The sequence below is a fragment of the Prosopis cineraria genome, unplaced genomic scaffold (genome assembly GCF_029017545.1).
Source record: "Prosopis cineraria cultivar Desert tree isolate PC_DT_omini unplaced genomic scaffold, ASM2901754v1 PC11, whole genome shotgun sequence".
NCBI classification, from domain to species: Eukaryota; Viridiplantae; Streptophyta; class Magnoliopsida; order Fabales; family Fabaceae; genus Prosopis; species Prosopis cineraria.
This window is the reverse complement of record NW_026555342.1, coordinates 2,216,298-2,233,063: the sequence shown is the minus strand read 5'-3', so window position 1 is coordinate 2,233,063 and position 16,766 is coordinate 2,216,298. Positions and strand designations below refer to the sequence as shown.

General features: G+C 29.6%; 1 protein-coding gene across 2 annotated transcripts; it reads right to left on the bottom strand.

Annotated features, from left to right (window-relative positions):
* Positions 1–5,294: 5,294 nt before the first annotated feature.
* On the bottom strand, positions 5,295–11,022 carry LOC129284876 (putative pumilio homolog 7, chloroplastic). Of its 2 annotated transcripts, XM_054920369.1 has the most exons (5): positions 9,014–11,022; positions 8,761–8,923; positions 7,003–7,166; positions 6,132–6,390; positions 5,295–5,825 (listed from the first exon to the last, which is right to left on the bottom strand). In XM_054920369.1, exons 1-5 carry the CDS (start codon positions 10,603–10,605, stop codon positions 5,718–5,720), a joined length of 2,286 nt encoding a protein of 761 aa, XP_054776344.1. In that variant the 5' UTR covers positions 10,606–11,022; the 3' UTR covers positions 5,295–5,717. The 2 variants fall into 2 exon arrangements, with proteins under 2 accessions (XP_054776344.1, XP_054776345.1); XM_054920370.1 differs by lacking the exon at positions 5,295–5,825 and having other exon boundaries at positions 6,138–6,316.
* Positions 11,023–16,766: the final 5,744 nt, after the last annotated feature.

Here is a 16,766-nt window from a genome sequence, read left to right as displayed (position 1 = left end):
AAGTCATTTTTAATCAAATCTCACTCCTCAATAAAGTAGTTGCATACTTTTAAACTAATCCTATCTTTTTATATTTATCTCTATTAAATATCCTACAATAAATATAAAATTATTTATCAGCAGGGGTACTTTTGAAAAAAAAAAAGACAATGATTATACTTTAAAAAATTAAAAATACTTTATATTTTTTAACATCTAACTCTTTAAAAAAATTTATATTTTTAAACGGAGGGTGTATTTTTTTTAACATGTATAGGCTTCCTTGCTATTGTTATATTTTCCCTCACTTTATCTAATATTTCACAGAAAAGGTTATATCAAATTAATAGCATTTTTGAAAATTTCTATTTTTAATTTTTAAAACATAAAATTATAAAGTATATTTAATAATTTTTATTAATATGTTTAATTTTATCTAAAACTATCTTATAAAGTGGGATGAATTAATAATGTAAATATTGAGGTTGGCATGCTGGTCAACTTTTTGTCGAAGAAGAACCGTAGGTGCTTTGGATGGATGGGGAAATCCAGAAATACTGGTGGCCCAAAATCTTCAAGATCTGTCATCCACATGACTATGCAAAAGAGTCTGCATAAGAGTTCCATTTTCCTGGAGAGATTGGATAAGTATTTTGTGATTCATTAGATTAAAATCACGGAATAAAGAGATTAACTTAAAATTTTACCCAAAAAAAAGAGATTATCTTAAAACTAATTTGCTTTTAATTCCCGCTTTCCTATTTTTTATTTGATTTACTTAGCTTCAATGAAGATAAACCATCTTGGTCTTTTGTTAGCTTCGTTGAAGATGATTTTCCTATCCGAGTAAAAGCCTGTTCATTTTTAACATTTTTATAAAATTAACTTTTATTGATTAATCTCAGGCTCAGCCCTCATAATCCTTTTTTTTTGTTATTTTTAATTTCACGAATTTTTTAATTTTATGTTGTAATATTACATATTCTTTTTTAAAAATAAAAATTATAATATTCAAAAATTAAAAATAAGTAACATAAATTATAATTTTAAAATCTAAACATATATTGTAAAGTCTAAATATATTTAAAAATTAAAAATATTTTATTTTTTAGGGGTAAAATAAAAAAACAGGCTACCCAACCTCAATTCATTTTTACAAAGCTTAAAAGAGCCAAGTTTAAGGGACAATTATAGTCTTCATCCTTTTAAGGACATCATTAAGGTGATGAGGAGACTCTTGTGTAGGAAGTGAAATATTAATTTACATTTTGTGTACAGAGAAAAGAATTGCATGGCAAATTATCTTGCCAAATTTGCTCATAGGCTTCCTTTAGATTCTAATCTTTTTGACCAATCACCTATTAGGTAGTTTTGTGTGGTTTCTAATCTTTATCTTTTGTTTGGATTTTTGTTCTCATTAGGACTTTTTGTTCTTGTTTCTTTCAGTTGAATGAAGTTTCTCCAATATTTATTCAAAAAAAAAGGAGCCACATTTAGAAGCTCAATTATACTAAAATTTCTTGATTTTTCAAACTCGAGCATAAAATAGGTTTGAACAGGCCGTTTGACAAGCCTAGCCAATGTAAGAAAGAAGTAATCACTGATTTGATAAGTGTCATTCTAGCCGCCTTTCCAGATGCTGAGTTTCTTTTAAACCACATACATCAAATGACGAATAACAGCAGCCTTATTTGGCTGAGAATCAATACTTACTCCAGATACTTCCCAATCTCCTAAGCACATTTTACTCTTAAAATATATCCGACCAATCTGATTTCCAGTTTTCTGGGGAAATTGGAGTAAAGCTTGAAAGTGATTTTGCATAGTTAATTTCCTAACCTGAGAAGTAGCAGTAGGAGTTAAGGACCTATTTAACAGGATGATATTTATCCAAGGTTCCTTTAAAGAAGGTGATTGTGTCATCTGTAAAGGCTAACTGAAAGACATGATCGGTATGATCTGCAAATTTTAATTCCTTTCCAGTTTCCTTTTTCTTCATGCTGTAGAATCAGATAGGATAGGACAGGACATTTGCATAGATAATGATCAAATATATACATGATGGAATTTGGATCAAGTGAGTGCAATTATATTTAATTGAACAGAAATCAAATGATTGTGAGAAGTTTTATCAAACGATACTCGAAAAACATTAAATCTCAATTTTTTGAAAGAGACGACATATGTGAGGTCTATTATGATCATAAAAGTTATTTTGAATTTTTCTAAAAAAATATATTTTGATAATTGTTTAGTATTGATAAAATATAATGACTATGATTAAAATACTAATTGAGAGAGCGGATTCAACCAAACCAAATTCAACATGATGAGAGGTGGTAACCTTGCCTGACTCCTTGCTTGGTATGAAATGAGCTGAAAATTTCACATTGATCAAAAATTGATAGAAAATCTTCAGGAATAAATATTTGCTAAAAGTGATATTTGTGAATAATTTTATTATTCAATCGCGAGTGTTGTCATTCAATGACACCCCACTCTCTTGAAGAAGTTATATGTTCTATAGGTTAAATGATGTATGTAAGTATAGCAAGTGTTTGTCACTCTTTCAATTGAAAAAAAGGTTACCCTTCCCAGTAAATAGAAATGTGAGTGTTTGTATTTGATCTCTTTAAAAAAAATTATTAGATTTCTCTATCTCTTTAAATTTTATGTTTTTTTTAAATTAAATATCTCTCATATAGTACAGAGAAGTTATTTTAGTCAATACCATATCATTCACGTATTCTAGCCAAAAGCATATATTTATATATCTCAGTTTCTTAGGCATTACAAACAATAAAATATCGATGGTGTGATTGATTTGTTCAAAATGTATCAATTTCTTTTGGGAATTAACGGTGATCATAACAAAATGCTTCTTGTTAATAAACAGATCGTTTTCAAACCTACAAAGGGGCTTTGATATTAGTCCTGCTTGTTGTGATATGAAACATCCAAGTACTTCTAGCTTAGCAGATATTTCACTATTATAATTGTCAAAGCTACACCTTTCATTAAAAAATGTAAAGTATTTTTTAAAGAATTAGATGTTTAAAAATATAAAATATTTTTATTTTTTTGAGATATAATTATTATTTTTTTTAAAAGTACTCATATTGATGAATGATTTTATATTTATTGTAAGGTATTTAATAGGGATAAATAAGAAAAGATATGGTTAATTTAAAAGTAGATAACTACTTTATCAGGGAATGAGATTAGGTTAAAGATAACTTACATTTTTTAATGGAGAAAGTAGCTGAAAATTCATTTTGATTATAGTCTAAATATAAGATCTCAATCTCCTTCATCTCTAATCATTGCCAACACACATTTTTTTTATTATAAATAACTAACTTATCTAAATTTATGTAAATTAAGTTAACTTGCTCCTACATTTAGAATGAAAATAAGTATATCAATGAAAACATTGCAACTCATGCTTCCTCATAAATCCCCCGATCCAAAAATAGAACACCCAATTATTTGACAATCATATTTGAATTGAACATTCTCTTAACATTTTTTTTTATTAAGTACATTCTCATAATAACATTTTAACAGCTTTATAAGTTCACTTTTTAATATTAAACCTAATGTATTTTTGTAGTTGGATATTTGAAATCTTAATTTTAATCGCTCATATAAATACTCTTAGTTTTTAATTATTTACAAATAAAATCATAATAATAATAACTTCCTTGAACTCAAGAAATATTAATCGACCTCGACGATGATATTACATTTTATACAATGGTAAAAACTTATAAAAAGTATGTTATATCTCATTATATTTCATAAACAATAAAAAATAATATTAGTAATGGAATTTTACTTGGAGAAACTAAATTGAGAAATATTCAGACTTTGTGAATGAATAAATTGAAAAATGGAACTTAAATTTTTTGAAGTTGAAATGTCATATGAATAGTGCAACTTACTATATGAATACATGTGCAATGCATTATCAAGTTAAAACATAACCAAGCTTCGTTTTCTAGTATAACTGTTCTATTATTAATTAGTCCAAATTTAAGTTTGGTTAAACCCAAATAGGGTAATTATCCCATTGTAGTCTCTCTCGTTTTTCATACTAGACAAGTAGACCTTGAAAATTTTTTTCTACTCAATACAAGCACTTAATAAACTATAATTAAGCTTTGTCCAAACTAAAATGCCCTTAATTTTATCTAACTTAACAAGCAAGTTACCTCAAAGCACCATATGAACCCCACAGATGAGTTGTGAGATCAGTATCATCACTAACTGATTAATAGGTTTAGTGGTTTGCACATTGCTGGGATGAGAGGCGAAGTGTCTGTCGTATCACAGGCCGCCAAATTATTAGGTTCCTTGTAATTCTTGCATTATTTTTCCTCTTCTCAAGTTTTATAGAGACTTCATCTAGTACATAAAATAATCATATATATAATATTTTTATTAAATAATGACAATATAAATATTAAAGACATAGCATATATTTCTTTTATGGCCAAAAAAGAAAATTCAGTTGAACAACCAAAGAAGGTCGTGGAAAACTAGAAATGTCAATCCTTCGAATTTTAACAATTTATATGAAAAGTCAATAATCAATAATATGTTTCTTCACAATGTGCCTTCAGTTTTCAATTTGGTAAAAATTTTGTTAGTGAAAAGTATATTTGTCGAAAGTAAGTTTGGGAAAAATCAACTATTACAATCAGATTTATGTTTTGATACATCATTTTTGAAAAATCATTTTAATAAACTGAAAGTTGTTTGAATTATATATAACAAAAATTACTTTCAAATATATAATTTCTTAAAAAAGGCATAAGTTTTATAGTTTGTAATTTTGGTCATATTAGAAAAATATATAAATAATATAAAATTTTATCTGGAAAATAATTTATACAATAAAATAATGTATAAATAACATAAGATTTTATATTTTGAATAATGAAAAAAATATTAAAATAGGACTTTTTGAATGTTGAATCCAAACAAGCCCTTGAAGTGTCTAATTACTTATCAGACATGGCTAAATAATATAATGTCATATAAAGTAATTCTTTATTTCACAATCTTCAAAAAGGCAATTGCATTTTTTCCCACTAAGAAAAAATATGGAGGAAAGTGAGTATGTGTCAGAAGTTAAAACCCTCCTAATATTTAAGCAAAAAGTTATAGATCCATCCAACGCCTCCGGAGGAGGGTTGAAAATACAAGAAAATAACTTCGAGAAACTGATCCTACAATTCTGAACAAATGTGGAACTACATGAGATTTTGAAAAATAGGTGAAGAACTAAGCTCCATGATCCATCCATCCCCTTGCCCACAAAATAAAGTGAGTTATTATGAGAGAGTCTCCTCATAGTACTTTATACAGTAACAGCTAAAACGTCCTAACGTTCTATACACTGTACAGTCTCAGTACAGTGATAATATCATAATTAACAGGATGATCATATTCAAAATGTTAAAATACAAGACAATACAAAAGCATGTCGAGAAACTTAACTATAGGAGTAAAATCGTCTTAGCCTCTTTTTTTTTTTTTTTTTATCCCAGACACAGCTGACCAGAAGGGTAAGCACTTCTTTAAAAGAGCTAGTCCTTTGTATGGTTATGATCAGTATCAACTTAAAGTTAAATAAACATAGAATGCATATATTATAATTGTAGTGGCATGATGCAGCTTTGGTAATGTTGAACTACAACAACACTTCTTCTAGCATTAGGGGAGAATGTACATCACTTCTTCAAGAGCTTCTGCGAGAAAATCTTCTTGGAGTACGGACTATTTCGCGAAACGGCTTTGTGGGACTCTATCGCTTCAACCAGTGCATTATGCACATGACCCTAGTTTAGAAGGAAAATTCAAACAAGAGAAAAGGAAAATGAAAAGCGGGGTTAAAGGAGGATTAAATTCCATTAATGAATCTAAATGCTCATATGAGTTAGAAAATAGCATTAATATGGACATGCAGTGCAGAGATAGATAAAGGATGAAAACAGCCATTTTTTTATTAAAAAGGAACAAGGCACGCCAATATTTTGAGCTGATTAATCTTTCCTGGGTTTGTCAAACTTATTGCCATGATCCTCACGATATTGGCATTAGGGAAGCAAGAGGAGGAAAAAATAAGAAGTGCTTGTGCTACAAACCTCAGAATTTCGAAGAGCTGACTGAACAACATAGTTTGCATGTGGGTCTTGAAGCAGCTGTTCAAAGTGTGGAGCAGAGAGCAGTTCACTGATGACTCTTGACCGGTTCTCATCATTGAATACAGCAAGACATTTTTCAACCACGTGACTACTGAATTTCTCCATTGACATGTGCACATAATGACCTTCAAATTGAGAAATTATAGTAGCAGTGGCATATGGATTCCGTAAGTCTAAGATATATTGGACAACATAATTTCTGCAGGGAAAACAAAAGTAATAGATGAAATCTGAAAGAGGAAATCCAAAAGCGCAAAGTACAGTATGTCTCATGCTCTCTAAATTTCTAAATGCAATAGATAAGTCCATAAAGAATTAGCGGCAAAGATTTATTGCAAATGGCGAGGCTGGATCCATTTGATAACTATATATCACATGCAGAGAGCATACATTTTCTGAAAAAGAAAAGGGCTTGGAATGAAATAGACATTAGAGTTCATGGATGTTTCATCATCGTTCCCGAGATTCTACAGCTTCCGATAAAACGGGTAATCATTGTATATGTTCTTTTATTCAAAGTTTTAATCTGATGATCATTCTATCATTACAAAATGGTCATATATAAGCAGAAAGTTCCAGTGCAGAAACTAAAACCTTTCGTTTGAAAATAAAATGTCTTGATGATTACCACATTTGTATGCAGGTACATTGAAAAGTTCCATACAAATCACCTAAGAAGATGATTCAATATAGTAAAGATTGTTGCCTCAACAGCAAAAATTAAAAAAGAAAAAAATTTGTACGTTGAAAACGATATATTATAGATTAAGGTTCATCTTAAAAGTATTAGAGCATAAAAAGAAAAGAATACCCATATTGATCTTGAGCTAGCCGAAGAGCATTAGCAGATATTTCTGCAATCAGTCTTTCACGATGCTGCCCGCTTGAATGATTAATGCATCTTTGCAGAACACAACATCCGTGTTGATGAGTTGCAATCTCGATGCAATACTTTGCGGCAGCAACAAATATAAACTGTTCAATGTTTAACAGGAAAAATGTAATACTTTCACAAGGGGGAAAAAAATTAATTTTGCATTTTATGCTTTCCAGTTTTTCACACCTCAATCTTGAGTACAGCAGAAATTGCATTGATTACCAATGCCCAGCCCAGCTCAATAGGGATGCATTCTCATTAATGTATTTAACTCAAAGAATAAAAATATTTGTGCATCAACCATGCACAGTTCACTAAAAGGATGTTAATCATGTGATGATATGAAGCAGCAACAATTCTTACATTGCAAGAGATCTATCCCTTTTTGTTATAATTTGCACCATATCCACCTGGCCATACACCAAGGAATATGCACCAAATCCCAAGCAAATTACGAAGCCCTTTACCCAATATAACGAGATAATCACTAAAGTTTTCATTGGCATCTAGATCTGCATTGTTATTAAAATGTACCGATCTGAAAGGGACTGCTTTTACCCAAAAAAAAAAAAGGAGGCAAAGGCCATACAAATCCAGTTTACCAATTTTCTTTAAAAAAATTAACCTATAGTCTAATGTTCTTGGACTCTAACAATTAGTTCATGATCCTTCACAAACTACGACTGTGGTGGTGAAGACATTAAGTGTTGTGGACTACTTTTAAGAAATCATGATCTTATCGGCTTATGGATATGCCCTTCCAGTTGAAGAAATTTATCTTCCTATAAATATATTCAAAATTCAAATTGTTGAACAAGAAAACTGCGATAAGGGCCATCTAATCCTTCCCATTGCTACTGCTTATTCAAATGGGCTTAAGTAATATCTACATCTCAAATTTTCCTATCAGGGATACTAGATCATAGTCTCCACCAATCAAAGCCAGAGAAGGTGATAATCAGCTTATTAGGCTAAATAACAAGGTGAACTACCGGGATCCTTATTCCCTACATCATTAGCAAATATAAAGGAGAACTTCAAAAGAGAATGGAGATTTTAATGGAACCCATGACATCTACATTATTAGTATCCGTTATTCAGTCCCGGCAAGGGAGAACTTTCAACACCTCTCATTACAGAAAACGGAAACCCAGCTGCTGACAAATGCCCAAGTGTCTTTCCCATTTCATGTTACAAAGACACTGAACACAGAACCTGCACATTCTGGTAAATCAAAATTTGCCAGAAAATATAGATTCTATTCAATATACAATGGAAAATACCCAGGTATAAAAAAGTGTTGCATCTTAAAAAATGCATTATAAAACCATTGAGAATAGAATGAAACTACTAGAAAACAACAAACTTCTACTATTTTACTTGAGATCATCAGTGAAAACTGAACATGATTGCTATATATGATGGATATTGGTACATCAACGATGTCATAAAATGTTAGCATCCAAAGGAATAATTGTAAAAGCTGAGAATAGAATGATACTTGAAGAAAATAACAAACAAGTAATATTTCGCTGGAGATGATCAATGAACAAAATTGATACGTAAAATGCTTTTAAGTGTATCAACAAGAGTGAGTTAGGCATACAGATTTTTGTTTGTCATCGCAAAATCATGTATAAAGTACCATCCAGTTAATAAACTCTAATTACTTGCAGAAGGCAGAAATTATACTTTGTTATCTTCATTGCTTAGGAACTGCAAACATCGCTGAATCACATGATTTCCATTTAGATCTTTGATAAGCGCCAAGAATCCTGGTTCAAGGGCTGACACAACTAATGAAATTTGCTGTCTTGTTTTGAGAGTCTCGATTAGCTTCTGTATCACACGGGTGCTGACAAAAGCAAAGTAGATAATGTTAAGTTAAAACTTAGAACACCAAGAAAATTTTGAATTACTAGCATAAGTTGCATAGCATCACTACCCATGAGTGTTTAAAGAGATTCTGACAAGCTGTCTTGGTTCTAGAGTAACCATGAGTATGATCTGCATCCTCTGTTCTTCAGTACACACATCCAACAACTTCTGCATAAGGTAATTTCCAAAAGGATTTACCATAAGTTCATCAACATGATTGATGATCTCATTGAATATTACTTGAAAATCTTCTGGGGTACCCTCAACAAACATTCTTTGCAGAAATCTACAGCCTTGCTGATCTTTGGCAATTAAATAAATGTACCCTCTAGCTTCTGCTAGGGAATTACACTTGGGTAGTAAAGGGGATGAGCAATCAGTCCTAGCACTCGGAGGGATGTCACGATGTCCCAAAACCAGGCGGTGGATATCTGGCTCTGACTTGCGAAGATGCTTTTTATAGCCAGTGTCACGCAAAGCACCCTTACTCTGACCCCTAGGATGATCAAACCCCTTGCTAGTGACATAATTTAAACCCTCACCTTGGATGATGAAGCTCCCCTCACTTGTAATATCATCTAGACCTGCTTGTGAAATTCTTGTGTTTGAAAGGGGAAAAGCTCTTCTACTAGACATAGGAAGGTTATACTGCTGTAAATTTTGAGCACTCAAGTATGGCCTTAAATTAGAACGAACGGGAGAATTTGGAAATCTTGACGTGCTCCTTTCTTGCATCAAACTCATTCCATTTTGATTTAGATAAGGTGAAGTATCAACCATAGGGTGGCCATTCAAAGAAGCAGTAAGATCTAGTACCAGATTGTCTCCATAACAGCAGTTATTTATCAGCTGTCCTCTGTGCCTAGAAGAATCCATTGAACTTCTAAAGTCATTTGATTGCAATATCATAGTCTCAGGCCTTCTGGAACAGTGTCGTGCTCCAAATAAACCGGTCATCTTATGGTCCCGGGGAAATCCTGGAAATGCTACGTCTGCTTCAGAATCAGGACTCATAGGACCAACAGGACTACTAGGAAAAGGGGATTCAACTCCCTTACGGTTAAGAAATGCTCTCCCGACATTGTTATATTCCTCTTGTTTATAAACATTGATGGGATTATTTCCATCCAAACAGTCACGAAAAGGAAGCCCATTTGTGCCTACTGATGTATCTTCCAAATTACAAGACTTCTCATGTTGGCTGTTAAAATGCATTCTTCTCAAATTGGTACAGAGGTCTAGTTCATCAACCAGGTGTTCATTATCCTTCTTCCTAACAGTTAAATCAGACATTTTGGAATCCAAGCAGGATCTTTTGGGATAATTAAAACTCCAACAAGATATAGGGGATTTGAAATCCTCCAACGGGAGTGGCGTTGGTGATCCATTTTCAGAAGAGGGATACCTACCAGAGAACGGGCTTGAGGAGGACCCATCTGATAGCAGAGACAAACCACTGATAGGGGATGAAACACATGGATACTTAGTCATATGAGTAAACGGATCATCATCATACATATCATACATTCCATGAATAGCCTGTCTGTGATCCTCACCATAACCATGTGGTTGCTGATGAAGATGATTAAAGGAAGTAATCTGGGGGATCTCATCTAACAGCTTCTCAAGTTCTTCGTCATGCTTCACGTTCTCTCTCATCTTGTCCCCTGTCTCAACGCCTTCACACGCCGAAAATAAAAACAAACCAACCGATACCACCGGAAAAAATCAAAAAGCTGACACCAAGCAATCAAAGCAGTCCCAGAAACAGAAAACCCATTAAAGATATCGATTAAAGCAGTTCAATAACACATCCCATTACGAGATTACCATCATCAGCCATTCGGGTCTCGCTCAGAAGTTTAACTAAAGATGGTTTTTGGTGATGGAAATTTCAATTTCATCAATAAACATCACATTTGGATTTTATCCGCGAACAGTTGGTAAGGCATGCAAAGATTGAAGAATTTCATACGATTACTGGGTAGCGTCGAGTGCAGTTCGTGTAATTTCCAACGCCATTAAAGCTGAAGAGGAAGGGTCGCTCTGCGAGATATGAACACCCCCACGAAAGCAGAAAGAAATAGAACTCGCACTATATTGCGAGTCTTAACACTGGGTTTAAAGCTTTTACAGTTTTTTTTTTAATTTAATTTTGTGATAAAATTTTAATAATTAGAATTCCTTGATTTTTTTTATTAGCTTGAATCATTTTTAATGTAGTTTTATTATTCATTTTCACTAACTTTTCGTCAATTATCTAAGTAATCAATATTTCATCATTGTATTGTATATATTCATATAAATTATATATAGGTAAAGATATACACAGATATTAATTTTGTTTTTCTTTTCTTTTCCCGTTACAGATAGCACTCCATTGATTTTCACGTATATTGATGATTATGATTATTATATCTATTGTGTATATATTAATTATTTTTTCATATTAATTAGTCAAGCTGAAACTCCTTCTTCACGCGTGTCATACACGCTCAGCGATGATAATGGGACTAATCACGTAATCGGCACTTTGTCATCGGGTCCGGATCCGGCAAGGCGCGTGAAGCCAGTTAGGGGGGAAAAAACTTTAGTACATTAAAAACAATATTATTATTATTATTATTATTATTATTATTATTGTTTTATTATAATTTTCTAAACAAAGTTTGGAGGGAATTTTCCATTAAAAATAATCTTATCATAATATAATTTATAATTTTTTAAAAAAGTTTGAAGGGAATTTTCCATGATTTTTCTGTTACTGATGTCTTCAGAGACTACAACAACCCTCCAATTCCTTTGTAAAGTTCAGGCCAAAAAAAAAATCCTTTGTAAAGTTGAAAAGAATTTAATTTTTAAATATGTATAAAAGTTCCATATCACCCTCACACTGATTTCATTTTCCTTTCCCAACCTCCTGAAAAACCCCATAACCATCTTAGGGGCAAATTTGGTATTTAATTATATCATACAATTAATATCTAGATTTAATTGTAGCGATAACATTGTGGACCTGATTAATAGCGGTGCATTGCACCTTAATGACCTTATTTTGGCGTTATTTTATGGTAAGCCATCAGTTATAGCGTGAGTTAGTTCTAATTAGGTGGAAAATATTGAATGAAATAGTATTATTTTAAGAAAAATATATGATCAAGTTCTGATTTAAAAGTAATTTTAAATTTTTAATGTTAGTAGATAACTTTAAAATTGAAATGAAAATAATATTAAGGTCCCAATTTTGGTAACTGGTAATATGGAAAATTTTGCATTAGTTATTATTTGCTTTATTTTAATGTGATTAAATTTGAAACTCTTACCTTTTAATTTAACTGGTAAATTTGGATTCTACAATTTTGAATTTGTTAATAGTTGAGATTTTTGTTTCAAAAATTACTTTGATAGAACTTTCAATATGAACAAGTCTTAAATAAATTAATATAATCCCTTCATCTCAAATTGAAATATATTTTTAAAAAAATTATATATATATTAATAAAACTCATTAAATATACTTTATAATCCTACTTTATTAAAATAAAAATATAAAATTTTAAAAATCTTACTTATTTAATACTTCATTTGTTAGAATATTAAAAAAATATGAGAATGATAATATTAAAAAATATCATTAATAAAATTTTATTTTTTAAAATTGTTTTATATTTTAAGATGTCTAATTACTTCAAAAAATATTTTATAATTTAAAATAGAGATAGTACAATAAATAACATACATGCATATAAATATGAATTGATGAGAACATCAGATATAAAATTTCCTAGTTTTGGGTTGGATATAATTACCTGTTCCAATCATTATAATTATTTGATTACATTGATACGTGCATATAAAACATACTTATCGACTTATCAAATATATCTAGAATATTGAGAATTGAAATCAAGGTCCACAATCCACATGTAATATGGGTACCTTGCGATATTAGTATTAGTATTATCTAAGAATCTATATCAATTCCAACCTATATTAGTATTAAGTTAATTTTTTAAGAATCTTATAATGATAAAAAATAAAATCCAGTTCAGATAAAAAGCCTAACTCTATTAAAAATAATTTTTTTAAAAAATCCTATTGGTAAATTTTTAATCAAAATACTTGGTATTTTAAATGTAGATATATCAAATTCTACCGAATCTGATTTGAATAGAGTAAAACTACAAGTACAACAAAATTTCTCTGATAAAGGTTGATTCAAATAATAAAAATTTAGTTTGTAACCCACAAAGTCATAAATTCATATTTTGTTATTAATATGAGAATCTTGTTTATGAGCAATTAATAAATATATTTATAAATATTCTTTGAACTCAAAAACATATCTTGATTTCGAAACGTTTCAAAAACCAATTCAACTAAGCTTCGACTCAAAAAACTCTTTTTTTCTCTTCTTGTTGCATTAAAAGTATTTGATTAAATGGAATCAAGTGCATACAAAAATAATACTAGTATTTATGTTTTATTTCTTTTAGTTAATGTTTTAAAAAACTCATATTTTTTCGTACCTTTTTAGTTTTTAGAAAATAAGGAAAGAAAAGGTGATGAAGGGATAAGTAACCTAAAAAAGAAGAGAGATTAAGCAACAAATTAAACAGAAATGATAAGCACAACATGAGGAGAACGTCCAACTTCATTTGGCTTGTCTTTCCCACTCCCAAGTCCTACGGGGTTTGGCCGGCTCGCTTGGTCTCCAAGAAAAGGACACATCCGTCATTTCGTTGTTTGCAAAGGCCAAATATTTGCCCAAGGGGACCACATTTTAATATTCCCTGTCCGTTTTATTCGTTTCCTTCTTCAGAAAGCGAGAAACCATAGGGCCCCACATGTAACCTCTAAACACGTGGATAACTAATTACCCGCTCAAACAGCATTTTCTTGCTTGAGTGCAAATTGATAGATTCATAATCCCTGACTTTTTGAGGACCAACAAAAAACCCAATTGTTTTCATGTTTTTCAGAAATTGCATAAGTTAATTCTAAAAATTTATAGTAAAAGTACATATTCACTCCTAAAATATTCTATAAAAAAATACACAATATCTTAAACTATTGGTAAGAAAAATTTTGCACTTAAATTAATTAAAATGAAACATTTTTATCATTGCTATTAAATTACCTAACAGTTGAGATTCTAGTTAGCATTTTAATGGTCAATATTAAGAATTTGATGATAAAAGTTAAAATGCTTCATTTTCATTACTTTGAAAGCAAAATTACTCTAACTAATAGATTAGTTTATTAAGTGTTTTTTGAATAATACATCTAAGGTAAAAATGCACCTTTCAATTAAAAATTTAACTAACAGTTGTTGGATCTAACAAAAAAATAGTCTCTCATAAAATGGTGAACCAAGGTTCATATTTTTATATTTAGTGCTTGATGATGCCTTAAACACAATTGTGGATAACCAAAAATATTCTAAAAGATTTATGTTAGTTCTTGATTTTGTTTGATTCCCGTAATTCACTATAATTTTTAAATTTAATGTTCTCACATTGGACTTTTAAAGACAAACATTATATCAACATATTAAATGTATTTTTTTAAAAATAATAATAATTAGTATAAAAAATAATCATTTAAAATTAAGGTGTAAGGATTAGAGGACTGAAAAGATATTTTATAAAATTAAAACACTAAAATGAAATTGTTTGTAAAGTTGGTGGAGCAAAACTATTATTTAGCCGTCAAAGTTTGGATTTGCAAATGGGGGAAAAAAATTCTTTGAAAATTTGAGTTTTGCAAACGGAAATTCAACCTTAAAAACTGATAGCCAAATAGACACTATTTATTAAATTAAAATAGATATAAGTCGCATGATGGATGTTATAACAACTCACAACATACTGGTGACATTGTTTACAAAAGTGTACTATCGTATGTTTAAAGTAAAAATATATTGATAGTATTGATATTAATAATTATTTGATCCTTATAAAATTAGGGAGAATCATATTCAAATACCATTCAATTAAATTTATTACAAATAGAAACTAATAACAAGTTTTATTAAAAAAAAGTCTATATTCTCATTTTAATGACAATATATTTTATATCAGTCCTTATCTGTAAATAATTTATTTGAATGGTTTTTGAATATAATTATCCCATAAAATAACATGAAATAGTAAGATTGAAAGAATATACTGTACCAATGTTAACTCTACAAAGTGCGTAAAAGAGATTCACTCTCTTAAATTTGAGTGCCTTACTAAAAATTTATCATCAAATTAATCTTAAAATAATTTGGCTGAAAAAATTAATATTAAAATATATCAATACTAATACACACGCGCACAATATAAATTAGGCAAAATTTGACGATCTTTTTTACCGTCAATATGAGAAAATTTGCTCCCTATTATTATAATATTTTTCATTTTTAAATAAATTTAATGAATATTATTAAATATTTTTTCCCTCGTGACCCAGTACCATTTTTATTTATCCCCAAGACTTTATATCCAGGTCCTTACGCATATCAAGTTCCACTTATTTGATCCAATGGTCTTTGATTGATAATTATTTATAATCAATAACACTAGAATTAGTTGACAGGAGTTAAGGGGGAAGAGAGTGAGTTTGAATTTCCTAATTAATTTTTTCATGTGTTCCCATATCATATGTGTTAATGTTCATATAATTTCACATTAAAAACAATGTACTATATGAGAATTATTTGTTTCTTTCCAATTTTTCACTCCATTTAGTGTCACACTATTTTAAGTTTTAATTATCTCTATTTAATGTCAATATGAATATTATTGAAAATAAAATTTGAAACAAGACATATGTTTAGGGACAAATTAAAAAAATCAAATCAAGAAAAGTAAATAAAGATAGAGGTAGTAATTTTTACTTTTTAGTGTAAAACCAATTACATTATGAATCTTTCCCACAGAAAGCGAATTGAAAAAATAATAATAATAATAATAAACGCCGTACGAGATTAACTTGTGTGATACGAATGAGGTGAGTTAGGTTGGATCCCGTCAAATTAGTTAAATAAGCTTGAGCCTATATAATATAGGTTAAATATTTGAATTTGGCCTGAAACTTATATAAATTTTTTTTTAATGACTTAGGCTTGAGCTTATATAAAGCCTAACCTAACTTAAAAGTCTATTTAAAAGTAAGCATTTTAAATAGACTTACAAATTAATTAGTTTTAAACATTTTAACTATTTTTTTAGGACTATGAAAGTCTATATTTATATAACCTGATTTATCAATTTTAATATATAATAATTAATATGACTTACTAACTACAATACAACAATAAAGTAACAATATTAAAATTAATATATAAGTTCAATATGATTGAAAACATAATTAAAAATAAAATAGAATAAATTAATCAAAAAAGAAATGATAAAATTAATATGCATGTAATATATTACATAATATATATGGAAATAAGCCGGCCTATTAACATTTTAAGTTAGACCTTGTAAAAATAAGCTCGACCAACTAAATAGGCCTAATTAAAGGCCTAAATTTGATTAGATTGAACTTGATTTGAATCTATTTAGTAAGAGAAAAATGACATTTAAGGCCTTCTTAAGGTAATTTATCGCAATAAGGGCTCATAAGTTTTGTATCGAATATTATTTTATAAAAACATGTATATGTTGTTGTGAAAGACTAAACCTTAATTTGTGAAATGTCTAAGAAAACTTTTATAAAAAAAATACAAGTTAAGATTCAACTTTTCACATCAACATATACATGTTTTCACAAGATAATATTCGGTGCAAAATTTATGGGCTCTTATCATGATAATCCTATTGAAAATA

Coding starts and splice junctions, on each gene's coding strand:
- LOC129284876 (XM_054920369.1), bottom strand. CDS start 10,605: ATGAGAGAGAACGTGAAGCATGACGAAGAACTTGAGAAGCTGTTAGAT. Junction 8,924..9,013: donor ATCTCTTTAAACACTCATGG/GTAGTGATGCTA, acceptor TGCTTTTGTCAG/CACCCGTGTGATACAGAAGC. Junction 6,391..7,002: donor CTAGCTCAAGATCAATATGG/GTATTCTTTTCT, acceptor TTTTCCCTGCAG/AAATTATGTTGTCCAATATA.